The sequence below is a fragment of the Thamnophis sirtalis genome, unplaced genomic scaffold (assembly GCF_051295495.1).
Source record: "Thamnophis sirtalis isolate CommonGarterSnake01/CBP01778 unplaced genomic scaffold, rThaSir2_p1.2 scaffold_2, whole genome shotgun sequence".
Lineage (NCBI taxonomy): Eukaryota > Metazoa > Chordata > Lepidosauria > Squamata > Natricidae > Thamnophis > Thamnophis sirtalis.
This window is the reverse complement of record NW_028261382.1, coordinates 140,183,004-140,203,319: the sequence shown is the minus strand read 5'-3', so window position 1 is coordinate 140,203,319 and position 20,316 is coordinate 140,183,004. Positions and strand designations below refer to the sequence as shown.

The window sequence follows — 20,316 nt, the reverse complement described above, 5'->3', positions numbered from 1 at the left end:
GAAGTGGCCTTAAGTGCAACCCTGATTTCATGCATCTAAAGTTTTTAATTAATACAATATTAATATTTTTGGTTTAAATAGTAGTATGTCATTATATTCTTATTACATAATATATTTCTCCCCAAAAGATGGCTAGATCAAGGAGAAGATGATGGCAAAATTGTCAGAGAACTTTATGTCATTGATAATTACACCATTGCAATGAGTAAGTATAAGCCAAAGTTTTTGGGGAAGGTCATTCTCTGAAAAAGTCATTGTATATTTGTGTTGTGTTGTGTTGTATTGCATTGCATTGCACTGCAATGCATTGCCCTGCACTGCATTGCATTACATTTTTTGTAGCATCTACCTTAAATAACATAGACTCTGGGTTTCCTAAATTCTTGTGTATTATATGATAAGAATAATATCAATGGCTATTTCTTTGACACACAAGGATTAGCAAAGAGCTCAGAAGCTGAATAATTCTAAATATTTACTTCACGGGGATATCTACTTTTAAATAAATCTGCCTTGGCTTGCAATCCTAGACTAAGTAAAGGCAGAACTCAAGTAGCAAACAACCAAGTTCATAAAGGCCCAAGAGACAAGAAAGGGAGAGTTGTAACATGCAGCAATTTAGCCTTATTTTGATGTTTTGAAATCTCCATTAAGTTTCAATGAGAGAAAAGTAAGCTAAGAGCCTGGGATTTGGGGGAAATGGGAGCTTTTAATATAAGAGCTTCACCCAAAATTATGGCTGTTCTCTATTGCAGAGTCCTCTATTGTTGGAAACCATTCAAACACTAGATATATACGATATTTTTCATAAATGCTGGGGGCTCCTATGGTCATCATGGCCACCAGTTAATGGAGTTCGTCTTTCTTAATGGAAGATCACTTTTACACTATATGATTTATGAATTTCATTAGAATTTTATTGGACTTAAATGCATTGGCAGGCAATTTTGCTTCTAACTGATATTCTTCTTATATTTTACATGTATCAATATTTGTTTTTCCACAGAACAAGAACTAGAAATCAAGAGAAAGAACATGGTAAAAAAACTTTTTTAAAAAAGTTGTAAATAAATAAATTCATTTGAAATCTATAGTAATCTCTCTTCTCCCCTCTCCTCACCCTTTAAATTTTCATTTTAAATTGAATGGCTATCTCCTTCTTGGGAAGATAAGAATATCATGCCATTCTGTGGTCATTTCTCTGTGCTTTTGACAATTAAATTGCTTTGATAAAAATAAATGCTGTGAAGTCAAGAATGGGATGGAAGGTGAGACAGACTCTGGAAAGTACTCTTTAGGCTCCTCGGTGGGGTGCTTATGAAGAATATGAACACTGTGAGGCTAGAAATAGTGATAAATTTTCAGGCTACTCTGAAAATTACTAGAATTTGGGTAATGAAGCCATTGGCATCTGGAAGTGCACAAACCTAACATAAGAGAAAGAAAGACAGTTTGGTATAACAGGCTGCAAAACAGAAACTGCAAGTTCTAGTCCTGTCTTGGACACAAAGTTATTTGAGTGACCAAGGGCTAGTGACTTTGTCTCAGCCCTAGGAAAAAGGCAAGGTAAGCCATTCTGAAAAAACTTGCCAAGAAAATTGCAGGAAATTGTCCAGGCAATCTCATAGATTCAGATGAATGATATGGTGACCTAGATGTGGAGTTCTCATCTCACCATCAGAAGTGTGTGAGTTCGATCCTAGATAACGGCAGATATTTGCTCTTTGGGTGCAATGAGTAATTGTCTGCTGTGAACTCCACGTAGATGTCAGGAAGGGCATCTGGCCCCTAAATGCTCAACTTCTTTTAGTTGCCCCGATGCAAAGGATTACTAATAGATTCAGTTATGATTGAAAAGAAGGGGGGGGAGGCAGGAAGATTCATATAATGTGTTTTATGGGATGACAAGTTGTTTTACTTTGTTTTACTCTAGTGGGCAGCTGAGAAATGGAAATTTCAGAAAGGCAATATACTTCAGCTTTACAACAAGATGACCCATGGTTTTATACGTCTTAGACGAGAGGGAGTGGTAGATGCCGTTGGTGACAAAAAAGACAAATATGGTAAATGCTGTCTATCTAGTGACAGAATGAGAATTCCTTAGGGATACACAGGATGGAAATAAACTTAAGGCATAATTTTTATTATCATGTGTTACAGAGTAGCAAAGCAAAGAATCTTGATGCTTATTTCTAGGAAATGGACTTTTATTGGATTTGAATGAACAGTTTCCATATCATTACTTTCATTTACTGTGTATTTGAAGTGGGCCATCCATACTCCATAAACTGCTCCTAGCTTTTATGGAGCATTTTGCAAGTTCCAGTATACCCCAAGATTGCATCACTACAAATTAGTAAAACACACACACACAAACACACACACTTTAACCATTTAAATTGTTTTCAATTGTCTTAGCTGTTTTTTTCAGTTTTAGAATAGCAATCTTCCCAGAATCAGTTGGCTGAGATGGGCAAATACAGAACACTGAATTAAATAAATAAATACAAACAGGAAGGAAAAAGAAATACCACATGCTTTCACAGAGGAAAATTTCATGCAATTTGTGGGGACTAAAGCAACTCAATATTACATTATTATGAACATCTAATTAGGTTCTGTTTTTGTTGTCATCCTGAATGAATTAGGTCTTTTTGAAGTGGCGGCGAAGAAAGGGAGCCTCTGTGTTCTTCGAAGTCATCCAAACCCACAGCTGGCACTTGCACTTGCTCATGGCTCAGTCACAGGGATGGTAATCTTTTCACCATGACTCCTATCTTTTTTCCCATTGTGTTTGTGCTGAAGAAAGTTGATAACTGTGAGAGAGGTCAAACCAAATATTGACGAAAAGTATGCAGTTAGCTCCATCAAGACTTTCCTTCCTATATTTATATGGCATTCTGTGGTTTCACTATCATGCCATTTACTGATCAACTCTATTCATTTTTGGAGGGAAGGAGGAGGTGGGAAACTACCCCAAAATCCCCTATCGTGGCTGTGCAGAATTGCTTTCCCAGACTTGCCACAATCTTATGACACATTTGTTTAATACAGTAAAAATTGCAACAATCAGGAACTGACCAATACATGATGATGATACTGAAAGGGAAAACACAGCAGCAACAGGAGTTGAGCTCAAAAAGCCATTGTGTGTTGAAGGAAAGTCTGGATGGTTTTTCTGGCAGCCCGAACTGATGCACTTTATGCTGAATTATTGTAATATTAATTCTAGTAGCTGAAGTTATAATTCACTTAATAATATTCTTTTTAGTCAGAATCATTACCCATAAAATTGCAGTAATGCCAGTAAATGCTGAAGAACTAATCCACTAATCCTATTTCCTGGTTTAGATTTTATAATAAGTTTCATCTTCTTAAACACAACAGAAAGAAATCTATACCGCTATAGGAGAGGGTAGGTTCGTGCTATATGGTTATGCAAAACTGTAATGCCATGATCTAAAATTGCATCCGTTTCAAAACGTCTATGAATTTGGACTAATCTCACTTTGCTCTTTGTTAGAACTATGGGGATAACCATTGTGAACTGCAAGTTCATGTTCAGCCTAATCATTGCACCATTCTGGAATCATCCCAGAAACCAGGCCAAATGATTTCTTTCAATTTCCAAGGCACAGTAGCTGATGATAACACAGGCTATGCAGGACTCACCAAGGAGTTTGTGGTCCACGTAAAGGTAATAGAAAATGAAAAAATAATGGAATATGATACAAAAGCTGGTGCAAATAGTAAATGAACAGCTTTCAAAAGACAAGCAATTTCTACCCACTAGATGGAGCTGAAGCCTGCAATAACTGTAAAATCATTATCCGTAATTCCACAGTTTCCTCAGTTTGTTGTATTCTTGTATCAAATGAGATTAAATCATTGCACCTAAACTTGACCAGATTTGATGTAATAGATTGCTTAGCCATAAATGGTTTAAATCATGGCTTATTGAACAAATCACAAGCTAAAAACAAGTATGCTAGCCACTCCTTAGGGCCATGCTAGTTGGGAAACATCTGGAAAATGCCAGCTTAGGGACAGGGGATTAGATTGGAAGTAAAAAAAAAATGAAAAATGGGAAATCTGAAACCCAAAATTATTTGCAGATGGTTCTGTTTGCTGATTTATAGGGTATATTCCACAACAGTGCTATAATTTTGCTCGCTACAAGCTACTGCCAGTTTCTCTGCCTAAGATCTGATGGGAGCTGCAGCGGAGCCGGAAATCAGGCTGATGACTCTTCCTGGAAAGTTCATAAAATCAGCTCTGGGATTTGTATGTTTGAAAATGTGAAACACCCAAGAATGTATCTAAGGATCAAGGATGGCCAGTGTAATGGAACGGTAAGAAGTTTGCATTTTCTCAGTAAGTGCATACATGGATTTATTGAATAAGAGATACATTTTAAGGCTAGTTCTTCTCAAATAGACCAAAGCAGGAAGCAACTGATCTGGGCTCAGAAACTAAAAGAGTACCTGGATAGGAGGTAATCAAAACTGAAGACCAAACTATGAACCTAGAAAAAGCAAATTCCATAAATGTTTCTATTAAATAATCAGGAATTAAGCTTGACTTAAAGGAGACTTTATAACAGTGTTTCTCAACCTTGGTGATTTTAAGTCCTGTGGACTTCAACTCCCAGAATCCCCCAGCCAGCTGATTCTGGGAGTTGAAGTCCACAGGATTTAAAGTCACCAGGTTTGAGAAACACAGCTTTATAAGAATAATATAAATCACTTCAGATACAGAGACTATAACCAATAAAATATATTATATGGGAGTTTTTCCCAGAAAAAATATATAACACTGGGTTTCAAATCTCATCTTAGGTTCACTAAAATTCTCTTGTTAATTAGAAGTCAGCCAAAACATTGTCACTAATAGATGTGAGAAATTTTGTAATAATGATGGTATCACTAGATTGTAATGTTCAGTTATGTTATTAATAAAATGGCAGAGCTTTAGTCAACTAATAAAAGTTGTTATAGAATAAAAGTAGAATAATAGCTGCAAGTCATCTAATTATTTAATGATTTTTTTTACAGAAAGTGAATTGGAGACTTTCTACATTAAAAGTAGTATCAATCTACTATATCTAAAGCCCATTCACTCTTTTCTGTGTTTAAATATATTAAATTTGAGGAAACATCATTTAGATATTACTATGCAATGTCTCTTCCTCAGTTAAAATTGATCAGTCATCCATAATAGAATCTGGTGAGATTAATTTTAAATCAGTCTTATGTTCTCAGTTATACAGGGAATTGTATAAGCTATTGTCAGATATATTTGAAAAGTATTTGACTCAGGTGGCGCAGTGGTTAGGGTGCAGTACTGCAGGCCACTTCAGCTGACTGTTATCTGCAGTTCAGCGGTTCTAATCTCACCGGCTCAGGGTTGACTCAGCCTTCCATCCTTCCGAGGTGGGTAAAATGAGGACCCAGATTGTTTTTGGGGGCAATATGCTGACTCTGTAAACCGCTTAGAGAGGGCTGAAAGCTCTATGAAGCGGTATCTAAGTCTAACTGCTATTGCTATTGCTATTTTAACATTAAGTTGTTGGAAAATCAAATATTATTAATATTGAATTGGTTTTTTGTATTTTTATAATACATACACACACACAAATACACACACACACACACACACACACACACATATATATGAAAAAAATGCCACCAATGCATACAATACATTTTTCAATAAAGGCTAACACATTTATGAAACACAAACATTAGAAGATTATATAGATGACTATTTAAAGGTCATATAATTCTTATTGTTCTAACAAAATGTTTGTTAGATTAGGCAACTCAATACTATCACAGTTCCTGGGAAGGAAGGAAGGAAGGAAGGGAGGGAGGGAGGGAGGGAGGGAGGGAGGCACGCAGGCAGGCAGGCAGGCTGGCTTTCTATACTGCAATATGTATCAACATTCTTTTACTTCATGCAATATGATTCATATTTTGAGAAAATTTGATATATAAGTAAATGGTTTCCATCATCACATTGAAAAGTCATATATATCAAAATTCCTTTAAGTCATGCAATATGATTCATATTTTGAGAAAAAAATAATATGTAAGTAAATGGCTTCCATCATCACGGTGAAAAGTGTGCGGCCAGCAGAATCCACAGTAAACTATTATTCCTAGCACATCATCATCCCTATTGGAAGTCAAAAAAAATGAGATAGTAGTTATGTTATAGTAGTTATGTGACCCCTTTCCCTTGGTCCATGTTAATACATGTATAAAAGGCAGAGCTTCAGCCATTTAGATATTCTTTTGACCTTTCTACCCAACAAGCTCCTGCCAATCCTCACCTAGGTTTTCCTGAGTTTTCTTATAGCAAGTTTATCTTTATTGGCTGCTTTCCTAATCCATTTGCTTTCCCTTACGTGGCCTTCTCCCTCTGAGACTTCATCAGTTGGATTGCAGTTCCCCAGGATATCTTCATCATCAATTCACCAACTACATGCTTGTAAAACCAGTCATTCTGGCAGCTGCCTTTCCCTAAGGCAGCTAAGCACACTTCTTACAAAGCTAGTTGGGTGGCTAACTTGGACTAGTTACTCTCCCAGCCCTTGGAAAAAGATACTGATAAACTGTTTCGGAAGATGTTGTCATAAAAATTTCAGGGACTTGTCCAGACTGTCACCAGGAGTCAAGGGGACAAAAAGTGAATAAGAATGAAACCAGTTACCATCATTGAATGTATTCAGGTAGCCCATATTCAGACTTTAATCTGGATTATTGCACTGAACAAGGAATGAATTATCTAAGTGGTCCTTTCCAATTCCGTGCTTTCATAAATTAAACAGAAATATAAAATATCCCAATAGTGAGGAAGATTTCAGTCTTCTACAATATATTGATGGATAACTTGGAACTCCATTATATCAATTCTTGAAATGCATTCATTTTAACCTTTACTTTGCCAGGATAACATTTCAGAAGGTAGATATTCTTAAAAAGAAGGTTCTGCTCTGGTAGCCTTGCAAATAGAGTAGAATCTGACCATTTGCCACTTAGCTACCCAACTGAAGATACATAATTAAAAAGTCATATGACCGAATAACTAGATACTTTTGGTGTTGGTATTTTGCATTTAAAATAAGAAAAAAACTACTGGTAAATGTGGTTGAAAGAAAGAGACAATTTGAACAATTTAGTTAAAGAAATGCAAACACAAACAAACAAAGTTAAGTGATCTCATATCACAGAAAAGTTGATGCATGACAGGTTATGTTGGGAAATACACTGAACTGGCAGAAAAAACCCAATTTAGCAAAATCTGGCCTTGTTCAGTTTGTTTAGGTAACTGCCAGGGATCAGTAGCAGCTGGTGATGGAAGAGAGGCTTACATTCCGTGTCCTGGAAGCATAAGGTGTCCTTTTGAGTCAAACATGACTCCGGAAAACATTGTGCACAGGTCCATGAAGGCTTTTTTTGGCAAGAAATGTTGATTGTCATTGTCTTTGTCAAGATTTTTTTAAAATCCAATATTTAGAAATTTCCCATCCACACCCTAACTAGGTCCAACTATGCTAAGTTTCTGAGACCAGAAAAAGGCCAATAGTTGAAATGGTAAGGCATAAAATTATACCTAAGAATAATTATTCTAGTCCTATTCATTTTGATTTACTACATTTTTTTAGGGCATAGGAGATGTGGATTGTCATTTCAAAGTTCAAAAAAATTTAGAAACTGTGTCTGTAAGTCTTGAATCGGCACAGAACAGAGGAATATATGTTGGCCTTCTGCCTAATGGTGAGACCAAACCACTTGTCGATACTGGAGAAAGCAACGTTTTGTTTTACCCACAAGTTGTCAAATGTATGTACAAAATAATTATTTGCTTTAAAAACACATGGCTTGCAAATTCTTTTTTAAAATACAAAAACTACTGCTGAAAGTATATTTAAGATAATGATATAAATGATCATCCCAATTATTAACAATGATATGATAGACATTGCATTGCATCTACTACATGACTTAGAAATCTGCTGCTACATTTTAAAATGCATACAATTGTACAGCTTTTCAAACCTAATAAATATTTATTTCTGCCAGATTGATAAACAATTTTCACTATGTTGTGATTACAAAATTACAGGACTGGAATTTTCTAGATCAGATTTCAAACAAAATACCTTGTCAAGTCCTATATATTCTCCAGAAGATTCTGGCAGAAATGCGTAGTAGCTATTGAGTACGAATGTAATCTTATTATAATCAGCTATTTGTAGTCTGTGATATGTAGCAAGGATGATATAGAACAATTTTATTTGAAACCCCACAAATTGAGCAAATTGAAATGTTTTCTCCCTGGTTTTCATGGTATTTTAGGCAGCACATGTATTTGTGTTTTTGGGGGCAAGCAAAGTCAGGTCCAAAATTGATGCTATAAATTATTTCAAAGCTGTTTTGATTTATATAGCTGTATCAGTGTGAAAATAGTGTTTTCTCTTTCTTATCAAACACAGTTATGGTTATGGATACAATTTGGTATATAATAATAAATTAAATTTATATGCCACCTGGTTCCCAGTAACTCTGATGATGTGATTGTTGAAGTGGTCAGAGGTTGAGCTCTTTCCAACCCCAGAGGCCACTTCAAACTCTTGTCAACATGCCATTTTCTTTCCAGTCATTAGGGAAATTTCTTTTCATGACCATTTTGACTCAGATTTCAGGAGAGATCATAAAAGTATGTGCCCAAGTAAGGCATGGTCTACACTTTCCAGAATGTTTGACTGGTATCATGCAGAGTCAGCTTTTTTGAAAGATCACTATACTTGTGATCTATAAAAAAAAAAACCACCACTATATTTGTGTATAAAAAAATGAAGCTTCCTGCACAGCACCTCCATTTTAACTGGGAAAGACAACCAGGTTTTATCAGCATTTTGTTGATAACTTTGTCACCACTGTGTGCCCAGAAGGCTTTTCTCTGATTCTGCCAACAAGGGGTTTATACGGCCAAACCTCTCAAGCCATGCCATGGCTAGGCTATTTCTCAACACCAGTCTAGCACTCTTGCATAAGAACATTAAACTCTTGCCTGCAATTCATAAGAAATGAAATGTACATAATTTGCTATGTTACACTGTTACACTGAAAAACTGTAAAGCCGGTTGTCCTTTGGATTCATGGAAAATTTGTACAGAAATAAGAACTGTTTTAACTGCCTTTGAAAAGGTTTCCAATGTTTTTTCCCCCTTTAAATGATTTCTATTTCAAATTTTAGTTGGCAGAAAAAAGCCAATGGGAACATCTCCAACTCTTGCCCAGCAGGAAGAAGTGTTCAGAGAACCTAAGCAGCAGTTTGCAGGAACCCAGAATCGAGTATCTGGAAGACAACCAAATCCTCCTCCTTCAGGTAAAATTCATCCATCAATTCAATTCAATTCAATTCAACTCAACTTCATTCATTCATTCATATCAATCATAACATGTTGAAACGGCTTTGTTTCATTTTCAAAGTATTAACCTGATCTGCTGTTAATGATGGCTAATTAGGTTTTTCAGGGGTGGTTTATGCTTACCTTCCCTACTGGTTCGCAAATGTGAGCGATTTTTTTTCTTTGAGATTGCATTGCTTAATTAATAAATATATTCTTTGCCCTTAATCTTAAACTCAGTTTAAATGTAGATTACAGGAACATCCAGGCATCAGAGGAAAGAAAATAATGAGCAGCAAAACAATATTTTGTATATGGGATGGGAGGGTAGGATAAGTATTATTTAGAATGCTTAAAGGTATGTTTGGAATTTCTTACATAAAGATTAAGCATATTTAGGTCAATGATAGGAAACAAATAAAGCTAAATATTCCTACACACAAAGAACTAGTCATAATAAGCTTCTTAATCAATATGACTATGCATTGACCATCATTTCCCAGGAATACTGTTCATCTTCATGACTCACTGCCTAGGAGCCTAGAAGACTTCAGTACAATCCAGTCTTCCTAAAGATTAGATGTTCAGTTAGCAGAGTGAGAAAAATTATTCTTGTCAGATAACATAACATATAACTATGATGGCGAACCTACAGCACGTGTGCCTGAAGTGACACCCAGAGCCATGTTTGATGGCACGTGCCGTGTCGCCCAATCCTCTTCCAGGTTTCTGGCATTCATGCGTGCAATGATCAGCTGTTTTTTTGCACATGTGGCACAGGGGTGGGTTCCTGTCCCGCATGCTTTGCAAAAAGAAATATTCCTCCAATTATTTCTCTGAAATTGGCCCACTTTACATTTGTAAGTCAGCAATCCTGCCAAGCTTACTACAATAAAGTGCCCTAAGGAACCCAAATCTTTCAAATGTTATAAATTGGTAATGGCTGAAGCATTTCCTCCCACCCCAAAATAACTGGTTAAAATGTTCACATAATTTTAGCCAATTTATATAAAACTACTAGTCTGAAAGGCTTTTATTGGAATTAGTTTTCACAGACTTATTTTGATGTTATAACCAGTTTAGTGTATATAGACCAATGTGTTTTTATTTGTATTGGACATGGTTGATTTGCAGTTTGATTCCCTGAAGAATGATTAATCTAGGGTAGCAATCATTCAGTTTTCAAAAAATAGCAAATCCCATTGGTTTTTATACCTAGAATTGGTTTTAATGGTGATTTTTTAGAATAGTGTTTACTTACTGCAAAAGTGCTGCAGGCATGAACAATGTGACAACATTACCTATTGCCTTCAAATGCAGAATATATATTGATTTTCCCACTTTCTTTGGCCTATGTAGGCATGCAATTTAAATGCAGTAGCATTTTTCAACCTGTTTCCCAAGTTCTACAAATCCCATATTTCCCAGGCAGAACAGTCAAAGGCTTTTTTTGGCTGGGAATTAGAGGACCCATAATTCAACATATTGGAAGGCCACCAATTTTAAAGAATTTTACCATTTGTATGGTATGGCCTACATTTAATTTTTCTCTCAAAGTGCTGTACAATATTGATGTAAATAGTTCATTTCACTCAGTTGACAAGAAAACAGAGAAGAATGATTTCTAGTTTAAATGTGGTATTTTTTTTAAAAAAAAATGCCAGTCAGTCAAATACTGATAATTTATGAAACATATAGGAAATATTTTCAAACATAATTTTCTCTATTAAAAAAAATGTTTATTGAGTATGTACAAAATTTCTTTCACAATCTGCTTCCTGTGTTGTTTGCAGAAAGCTTGATTTGAATCACTGGAATTTTCCCATTAAAATGTATTAATCATGCCTAGGTTAGGGACAATTAACCATCCTTATTATATTAAAGAAAAAGAGACCCAGGAGACAAGACATATTAGGGAAAGTTGCTGTCAAAAATTGTGTTAGAAAAAATACATAGAAAATCAGATATAGTTAGAGAAATGCCTGCAAATACACACATGTACACACACAACACACATACATTTTCATGTAGAGTTTTTTTTGACAAAATTTCCCCCCAAAATGGAATAAGTTAAAATTTGAATAATGAGAAATTAAGAGGACCAAAACTTGACAAATTTGTCCACAAAGAATTAAGGAACGCTTGGAAAAGACTGCATTCAATTTCTCTCCAGCTGAGGAATCTTCCTTTTAGCATCTGTCTCATGTTTCCTCTAGTTGGAGATATGCCCCAAGGAGGCAGCAAAGTGTTGCTGATTTGCATTACTTTCTAGATGAGAAGGTAGACTAAAGCTATTACTGAAAAGTCTGGGATAAAACCTTCCATTTGCTGATAGAAGCAACTTCTGATTTTAAAAAAATGCTGAGGTTACAGTTGTGAAACAAAGATCACAGGACATCAACGCACTGCCTCATATTGACTACACCCCGAATTGCAATTAAGCCCTTGCAATTCAATTCATTCATCCACTAATCCCGCAACCCTATTTTAATATTTCTCAGTTCTGCTTTGATTTAGGAAAACTAAAAGGACCTAGCAAAAGCTTTATGCTAAAGTATTACATGGATTGTTTTAAGAAAGCATGATGTGCAAATATGTCCCAAGAAAGCATCACAGATTCTACATCGCATTGTGGATAGAGCTGCACATCAATTGAAACCCCAAGCAGACCACTGCATTTGCTGATAGGAAACACCCCCCCACCCCCCCAAATAACAATTTGCCAATAGGAATAGAAGTGTGGTACTTCCTGAGAGAAGCAAAAGAGCTGTTGAAAGCAAGCAAATGGGTGGAATTCAGTCAGATACACCTGCTGTAAAGCAGGGATCTCTTGGGAGATTATCTGTGGTTTAGAAAGGCTGCTAACTTGGTAAATTTAACTTTTTATAATAATTCCTAGTTAGATTGTTGCTTCTCCTTCTCCTTTTATTCTTTCTTTTTTCTTTCCTTCCCTTTTCATAACAGCATTCTTTTCTAACTAATCAATTTCTATCTGCTTTCTTTTTTGCTGTTCCTATTGTAAGGAGAGAAAGAATAGCAATAGCAATAGCAGTTAGACTTATATAACACTTCATAGGGCTTTCAACCCTCTCTAAGCGGTTTACAGAGTCAGCATATCGCCCCCACAGTCTGGGTCCTCATTTCACCCACCTCGGAAGGATGGAAGGCTGAGTCAACCTTGAGCTGGTGAGATTAGACATATATGCACTGTTTCTTTTTGTAAAGTGTGCATGTGGAGAAAGAATATTTAATATAACATTTATTTTATTTTACTTATTTATTAAATTTATTTGCTGCCCATCTCTGTCTGAAGTGACTCTGTGCAGCTTACAGCATAAACATTATATTAAATGTCTTAAAAATTAAGTGAATTTGGAAAAGGAGCACTTTTGGAGCAGTGGGTTTTTTATTTTATTTTTATTTTACTAATGGTGAGAACAATCAACCAGTGGAATGACTTGCATTCAGATGTTGTGGGTGCCCCATCACTGGAGGCTTTCAAGAAAGACTGGACAGCCATTTGTCTGAACTGGTACTGTCTCTCCTGCTAGAACAGGGGGTTGGACCAGATGAGGCCCCTTGAAACTCTATTATTCTGTGTTAGAGAACTAAATTATGATCTTTGAAAAGTTTTGCTCTGTCACATTCTTGGCCAGAGAACCTGGATGGTTGATTTTCTCACCTTTCTGAAGTTAAAACAGAAATTATCTAATTCTCAAAGTCAGGACTCCTTAGTCATTACATTAGTCATGGCAGTGCACTGAAAAAAGTCCCAAGCAAGGAATTTTCTCATTATGCCTTTCCTTTGGGTTTAATTTAAGAGATTAGGATATTGCATCACATTGGAGATGATAGTCCTGCCATGACTAATTGCAGATGATTGTGCAGAGAAAAGCAGGAAATCCATGAACACAGTTTTGGCCATTTCACAACCAAGTGAAAGAAAGTGACATTCCTCCCATCAAGACTTCTTCCCAAATCTTCTCAAATTCTGGGAAAGAACACTAAAGAGAAATTCTCTGTTAAGAAACTGAATAGGGAATGAATGCAGGATAATTTATCTTTTGTCATTATAAAAGTAGGACTTCTTAAGTGTCTGTCACACTTTCTAACCTTCATTTGCAGAAGTAAGAAATGTGAGTCTTTTAAAAGTGGAAGTGCCATTTCACAAGAGGTGGAATAATGCCAGAAGAGTTTTTACTTTTTTTACTTTTTTTTCTTGTTTCTCTTAGTTTCATTTGCTGTTCCAATCACCAACAGATTCTGAATCAGAAGTTCACACACACCCTCATTTTTGATAACTAAATGATTCAAGTAATCCATAATTAGCCTGCAAAGGATTTCAAACAACAACAACAACAACAACAAATCATTAATTCAGTGTTACCTGTCTTTCTCTATCCTTTGTTTAACATTTACGGTAGTTTTTTAAATGTCAAGTCTCAGATTTCAGATACATGCCTATCAAGTGATTGCATGCTTGGCTGGCAACCAACTGTTTATTGCTTCCTTGGGGGAGTGGGGTACTTTCAGGCATCCAGTTTCAATACTTACAATGGTTTTTCTCAGTAAGTGGCAATTATATCAAGCCATATGATTTATAGCACATGTGGTCAAGCAAAACAACCTTTCTTTACCCAGTCACCTTCCAGGTCTGTTGAGATTGCAACATATGCTAGATAAGATTTATTCTGAATACATCAGAGAAGGGCATCAGGTTAAGAAAGAGTAACCTATGGAAAAATACATCATTTAAAAGCTATTTTTCACTGACATCTTAGCATGTGTGATTTTTTGTATGTGCAAAAGCAAAAAGTGCAAAGTACAAGGTGAAACATTTCTCAAAATGCTTAAATATATCCTTCCTTTCTATGCTATTTTTGAAAATGGATTTTTTTCTAGGCAATGCCATCTTTAAAACCATCTTTTATAAAAGTTATCCATATGTGTGACTAAAATGTCCACAAAGGATCAAACTAGTTGTGAACAATAATTTGTCAGAATATTTGCCAAATAACAGGAACTAAAATAGTGGCACTAAAATGGTTTCTGAGATGGATGATTCCACATTAGAAGTTCTAATTACCTTTTTAGTGATGTTGGACAATTGTGGGCAATTGTGAATATAGTTGAAAAAGTTCCCCTTTTCAACTATATGGAATTTATTGTTATTAATTTAATTTATTTATTTATTAAATTGGTTTGCTGCCCATCTTGCTACAAGATGAATTGATGTTGCTGCACCAAGAAACTTCATTACGTGTGACAGTTGCCACATGGAAGAATTTAGAACCAGTGCTACATTTGGTAAACATTGATGTTGAAAATGTTGTTCACACTTGTGGCTTAATTTTTGTGTTTTAGTTATGCCAGTTAATCAGACTATTATGACCCTATCTTAAAAAAACCTCTTCCTCTTTTTATCTTGTTTTTATGAAAGAGACTTCTAAATGCATATCCATCTTGATCTATTGACATTTTATACTTTTCAGAGGAAATGATGACGATTCAAAATGAAAAGTCCCCCTTTCCTTCAGAAGATAAATGGAAAGTATTCATACTGACAGGAAATTCAGGAACTCAAGCAAATGTCACTCTCTGGATATATGGAGACAAAGGTTCTGTTGGACCTATTATTCTTGGCAACGACAACAGAGAACAACTGTTTCTACCTAGAACTGAAGATGCATTTCAGGTAACCAATGAAAGCTTGGCTGGATTTTTTACCTACAATTCATCTTCCCTTTGATGTGGAAAATACCTTCTATAAACTTTCTACCTGAAATAAATCTATCTAATGTATTTGTGTTCAGTATGAAATCACAATATAGCAAATGGCAAAGAGATCCTTTCCTTTTCTCCCCACCCCACCCTATTCCATCCTTTCAGTGGTGAAATTCATTTTTTTACTACCAGTTCTGTAGGTGTGGCTTACTGGATGTGGCAGGGAAAGGATACTGCATACTGTGTGTGTGTGTGTGTGTGTGTGTGTGTGTGTGTGTGTAGATAGATAGAGATGAGAGATAGAGAGACATAGAGATATTGATTAGCAGCGAGTTGGCCTGTGGTGAGTTGGCCATTGTAAGTTGGCTATGGCGAGTTGGCTGTAGTGAGTTGTCCCATTCTCTTTCTGTGAAGCTGTTCATTCAGTTCTTACCAATCCAGGCTCTGATCTCTTCAGGGCATGCTGGATGGTGAAAGAATGCAAGCAGAATAGAAACCAATGAAACTAGTTTGTTCCTGGGTGGTTAGATAATGTATTCTTCATCACAACATCTTCTGTTTTAAAACTCAATATTTATTATAAACTCGATATTTATTATTATAGCAACATCATCTCCATTTGACAGATTCTCCCTTTAATAATTAGTCCTTCACCCCAATTCTCTGTATCTGGTGAAGAATACTTAATGTCCTATTTTCCTGATTTTCATTTGTCTGAGTTTATGAGAATTTAAGGTTTTCACAGCCTTTAAAGATTACATGTCATTGTTCCTTCAAAGTCTTGCTGCTTCATTCTCTTTGATTATTAGAACCGAGGTGGCGCAGTGGTTAAATGCAGCACTGCAGACTACTTCAGCTGACTGCAGTTCTGCAGTTCGGCTGTTCAAATCTCACCGGCTCAGGGTTGACTCAGCCTTCCATCCTTCCGAGGTGGGTAAAATGAGGACCCGGATTGTTGTTGGGGGCAATATGCTGACTCTGTAAACTACTTAGAGAGGGCTGAAAGCCCTATGAAGTGGTATATAAGTCTAACTGCTATTGCTATTGCTATTAGGAATCTTGAGTTCAAGCTGCATTAGTTTCTTGCAAGATCTGATAAGGGATCATAAATGAAGAAAAGGATGAAGGGAGGGATTGAATTATCTAGTTCAAGATGGGAGATTAATTTTTGAACATGAATTGAATCAAGAATGAAAGCTTTAAGAATGGCTTCAATGCTTTCTGATCATATCATTGTCTATCTATATTCCATATTCACACATTCCTTGGAAGTATTTGCCAAGGAAGATTATCTTTGCTATCTAGCTAGTTCCTATAAATGATAACACACTGAACTAGATGGATTTCTAATTTGGTTAAAAATAAATCAGGTTAATGGCTTAATGTCATGTATTAACTGGATCATTTTGCTGATATTACAGATCCTAGTTAGCACCAAGTCATAACATGGTATGACATGTGAATCTAGTCTCTGTATTAATAATCAATTACCTTAGCTCAATTAGTCAGAAATATTTTATTTATATTTTCTCAATTACTAAATTTCTTTAGTCTCTGAACATACAGTCTTACTTTTGAACTCTGATTTGTATGGTTTCAATATAAAGAGTTTATAAACAACATATCCTATCTGACTCTTTCAAACTGTATTTTCAGAAGATACCCAAAGTATCGTCTGAAAGTATCTTCAGTAGCACCCAAAGTGCATTTTGTGGCGCTGCACTTTGATATTCACAGAGCAGCAACAGTTTTATGCCACCCGGCAGGCTGTCATATCCGTATAGGAATGAAACTGAGCATAGTGACAAAGGATTATCCTTATTCAAAGTATTAGAATGGTTTATCTTGAATAAGTAGAGGAATATAGAAAATCACCTCAAATAGGGGGAGAAAGAGAGAATTGTTTTTGTTATTTTACATCATGTGATTTGATATTTAATTTGCATTCATGTGATATGTTCAACATCTACTAAGCAATTTCTCCATCATTGTCATGTTCTTGGGGGGTGGGGGGTGGAATACATAGTAAGACATCAACTACCAAAATAATTTGATTTATATTAAGGTCTATAATTGAACATACATAGTGTAGGCCTACATAGCTCTTTTTGTACTGCTTCCCATTTATAAATCAAGGAAACATCTGTTCAAAAATTTAACTCTCTATTTAAGTGTATTCCAATAGAAAATGTTTATGGAGATTCTTAGGTCGTGGTTGTCCCAAAGGTATTATTCAAAAGGCAAATAGACTTTCTTGTTTTTTTCATTGAAAACGTTTCATTTCTTAGCCAAGAACTGAAGAAGCTTCTTGGATGAGAACTGAAATGTTTTCAGTGAAAAAACCAAGAATGTCCAGTTGCCTTTTTAACAGCACCTCTCAATATTTTTTTAAAATAAATAATAAATAATGTGAAGCATAGTAAATAATAATAAATAATGTGAAGCAGAGCAAAGCATCGTCTCTAGCATGCTTTTGAACCCTACATGGAGCTGCAGAATTTTTAAGGAAGAAGTGGGTGTCTATATTTGACCGCTATGCTTGCATGTGTGTTCAGTTTCCAAGGAAAATGTAAGAAAGTGGAGGGAGGGGAGAAGTGGACATTGAGGGAATAGACAACAACTCCACTGTCAAGCATCCTCAGGCATGTTTCTTCTAGGAAAAGGTATGTTTTGTTGCCATTTGTGTTCATCATGACATTTTGGGGTGGAAACATGCCCCACACCCACATGTTCTTAGAATTCCTAATATGCTCATTGTCTGCTGTGTACCAATTCCACTGCTATAACTACCAATGTGGTTTACCAGGATATTGCCATTGCCCTGGATTACAGAACACTAATATGGAAGGATTGAAATGTATTTAGACCTAACAATCTAGCCATGAATACAACATACAAAGCAATAGCTCTGGTTGGTTATGTTATCTTTCCCATTAATTGATATCAAAAAAATCTTAAAATGGAAAAGGCTGAAAGCGGTCAAATTTCTGATCATGTCAAAGCAGTTGGTATAAAACCAATAAGATCTCATTGGTTTCCAAGTGATTAAAATGAGATTATTTTCATGAGATCCTTCAGATTATTTGGTATAAAACTGACAAGTAAAGGTTTACTGAATTTATATTGTTATATAAAATGCATTGTATAGAGAACCAATAGAATGACAGAGATGGTACACAATGCTTCCTGGGTATTTTAGAAACAGAAGTTTAGATGGAGAGAATGCTTTAATATTGAAAGCAAGTATTGAAGATTTAATTCTAATTAAAATCAATACATGAAATGGACTGACAAAATGTCAGAGGCATTGTGGTGGTAGGGGGGGGCTCAAGTAAAGCAAGAAATATTGTATTGCCAGCTCATTCTGCCACCTTGTCTTTACAAATTGTATAAACTTACCCTGCTTTCTCCCCTTCCCCAAGGTGTATTAGATGCTAGTACAAATAAAATCTAAGGATTACAAATATATTAACACAGGCTGTATTTCAAATTAAATTTCATAATTTGTCTAGATATGCTCTAATACATTTCTTCTTAATTGGCTAATATCCTAATCAAACAATTTCTTAATTTATTACACAGCTTTGTCTTCATAATGTTAAATTGTCTGATCCATGCCCATTTAATATTAGATTGTTATATACATGTAGTGGAACATCTGTTCCCTGAATCTCAAATGATACAGAAAGCAATCACTGTACTAAATATAAATACTTCACTTTATGGCTGATTTAATGCATTAATAGATCACATAATCATTTATACATGGTGAAGAAAATGTATGCTTATCACTGTATATATGACTTCATGAAAAAAACAATAGTGATGTTGTTACTGCTCATGGAAATAAATATCGGTATGCATGCATGCATGCATGCATGCATGCATGCATGTATGTATGTATATATACACACACACATCTATCTATATATATCTATGTATATCTATATTTATCCATATCCATATCCATATATCCACCTACCCACCCACCCAAACCAACCCACCAACCAACCCACCCGCCCACCCACCGATCTATCTATCTATCTATCTATCTATCTATCTATCTATCTATCTATCTATCTATCTATCTATCTATCTATCTATCTATCTATCTATCATCTATCTATCTATCTATCATCTATCTATCTACCCTATCTACCGTATCTATCTATCTATCTATCTATCTATCTATCTATCTATCTATCTATCTATCTATCTATCTATCATCTATCTATAAATGCACATGCATGTCTACATTCATATCAAATAGTTCTTTATACAGTTGCATGGGTGGTTGGTCTTAAGAAGGCACTTTACTTCATAGAGAAGATGTTGCTTTGATGTTAGTAGAGGTACAATGCTTTGCTCACTGTTGTGATCATGGAAGCACATCCTATGGGTGTTTTGCTCTTTTTTCTAGAAAGCAAAGGATCTCATCAAAGATCAACCCAGTCCTAGTGCTACATATAAATCACAGGACCTGCATGTGGCAATGATTGTGCCACGCTATGTCCATCTCTCTTTATCTTTTTATATAACATGACTATTTCTTTGTGACATGTTGTATCTGTTTTTATTTCTGACTATTCAGGTTGAAATGAAAGATATTGGTAACATTTACAAAATCAGAATAGGCCACGATGGATCAAGTCAATATGCAGACTGGATGTTGGAAAAGGTCAGGTTCCTGGTACACTTTGCAATGTTTCTTATTCCTTTTCACTGAATATTATATGTTAGAGCAATTACTCCATCTCGTGGCCTCCTAATATGTTGAGACCTCTAGGAATTTAGAAAAATGATATAGTATAGCTAGAAGACAATAGCTTAGCTATTTAAACAGATAAATAGATGTTTCTTTTTAAACAAATGAGCAAGAGGTTTTTTTTAAAATAGCCCAGAATTATCTTGATGCAATATGAAATATTGCTCATCAAATTATATTATCATATAGGTGCAAGCCATTTGCTGAAGACCTGGCTTGGAGACACAGTGGAGCAGTATCATACTGGAGTTGGTTAATGGGTCAGAAACTTCTCATCTTTCTACCTGCTCCCTTCCTCTCAATCTTTTAACTGCAATTTTATTTTTGATTGTAATTTTTAAATATATTTATATTTTAATCATTACAGCTTCTAGTGTTATAATCTGCTCAGAGTTGCTTTGAGGTTGAA

General features: G+C 35.4%; 1 protein-coding gene across 1 annotated transcript in view; it reads left to right on the top strand.

Annotated features, from left to right (window-relative positions):
• The window catches only part of RP1 (RP1 axonemal microtubule associated), a 211,981-nt gene that overhangs the window by 35,552 nt on the left and 156,113 nt on the right, over nt 1–20,316 (top strand). Inside the window, exons 10-19 of the mRNA XM_087707060.1 lie at nt 129–205; nt 1,007–1,038; nt 1,934–2,063; nt 2,649–2,752; nt 3,524–3,697; nt 4,140–4,352; nt 7,670–7,847; nt 9,265–9,396; nt 14,911–15,113; nt 19,734–19,820. Of these exons, the coding sequence (XP_087563186.1) occupies nt 129–205; nt 1,007–1,038; nt 1,934–2,063; nt 2,649–2,752; nt 3,524–3,697; nt 4,140–4,352; nt 7,670–7,847; nt 9,265–9,396; nt 14,911–15,113; nt 19,734–19,820 (1,330 nt within the window). The remainder of the gene's footprint in view (nt 1–128; nt 206–1,006; nt 1,039–1,933; nt 2,064–2,648; nt 2,753–3,523; nt 3,698–4,139; nt 4,353–7,669; nt 7,848–9,264; nt 9,397–14,910; nt 15,114–19,733; nt 19,821–20,316) is intronic.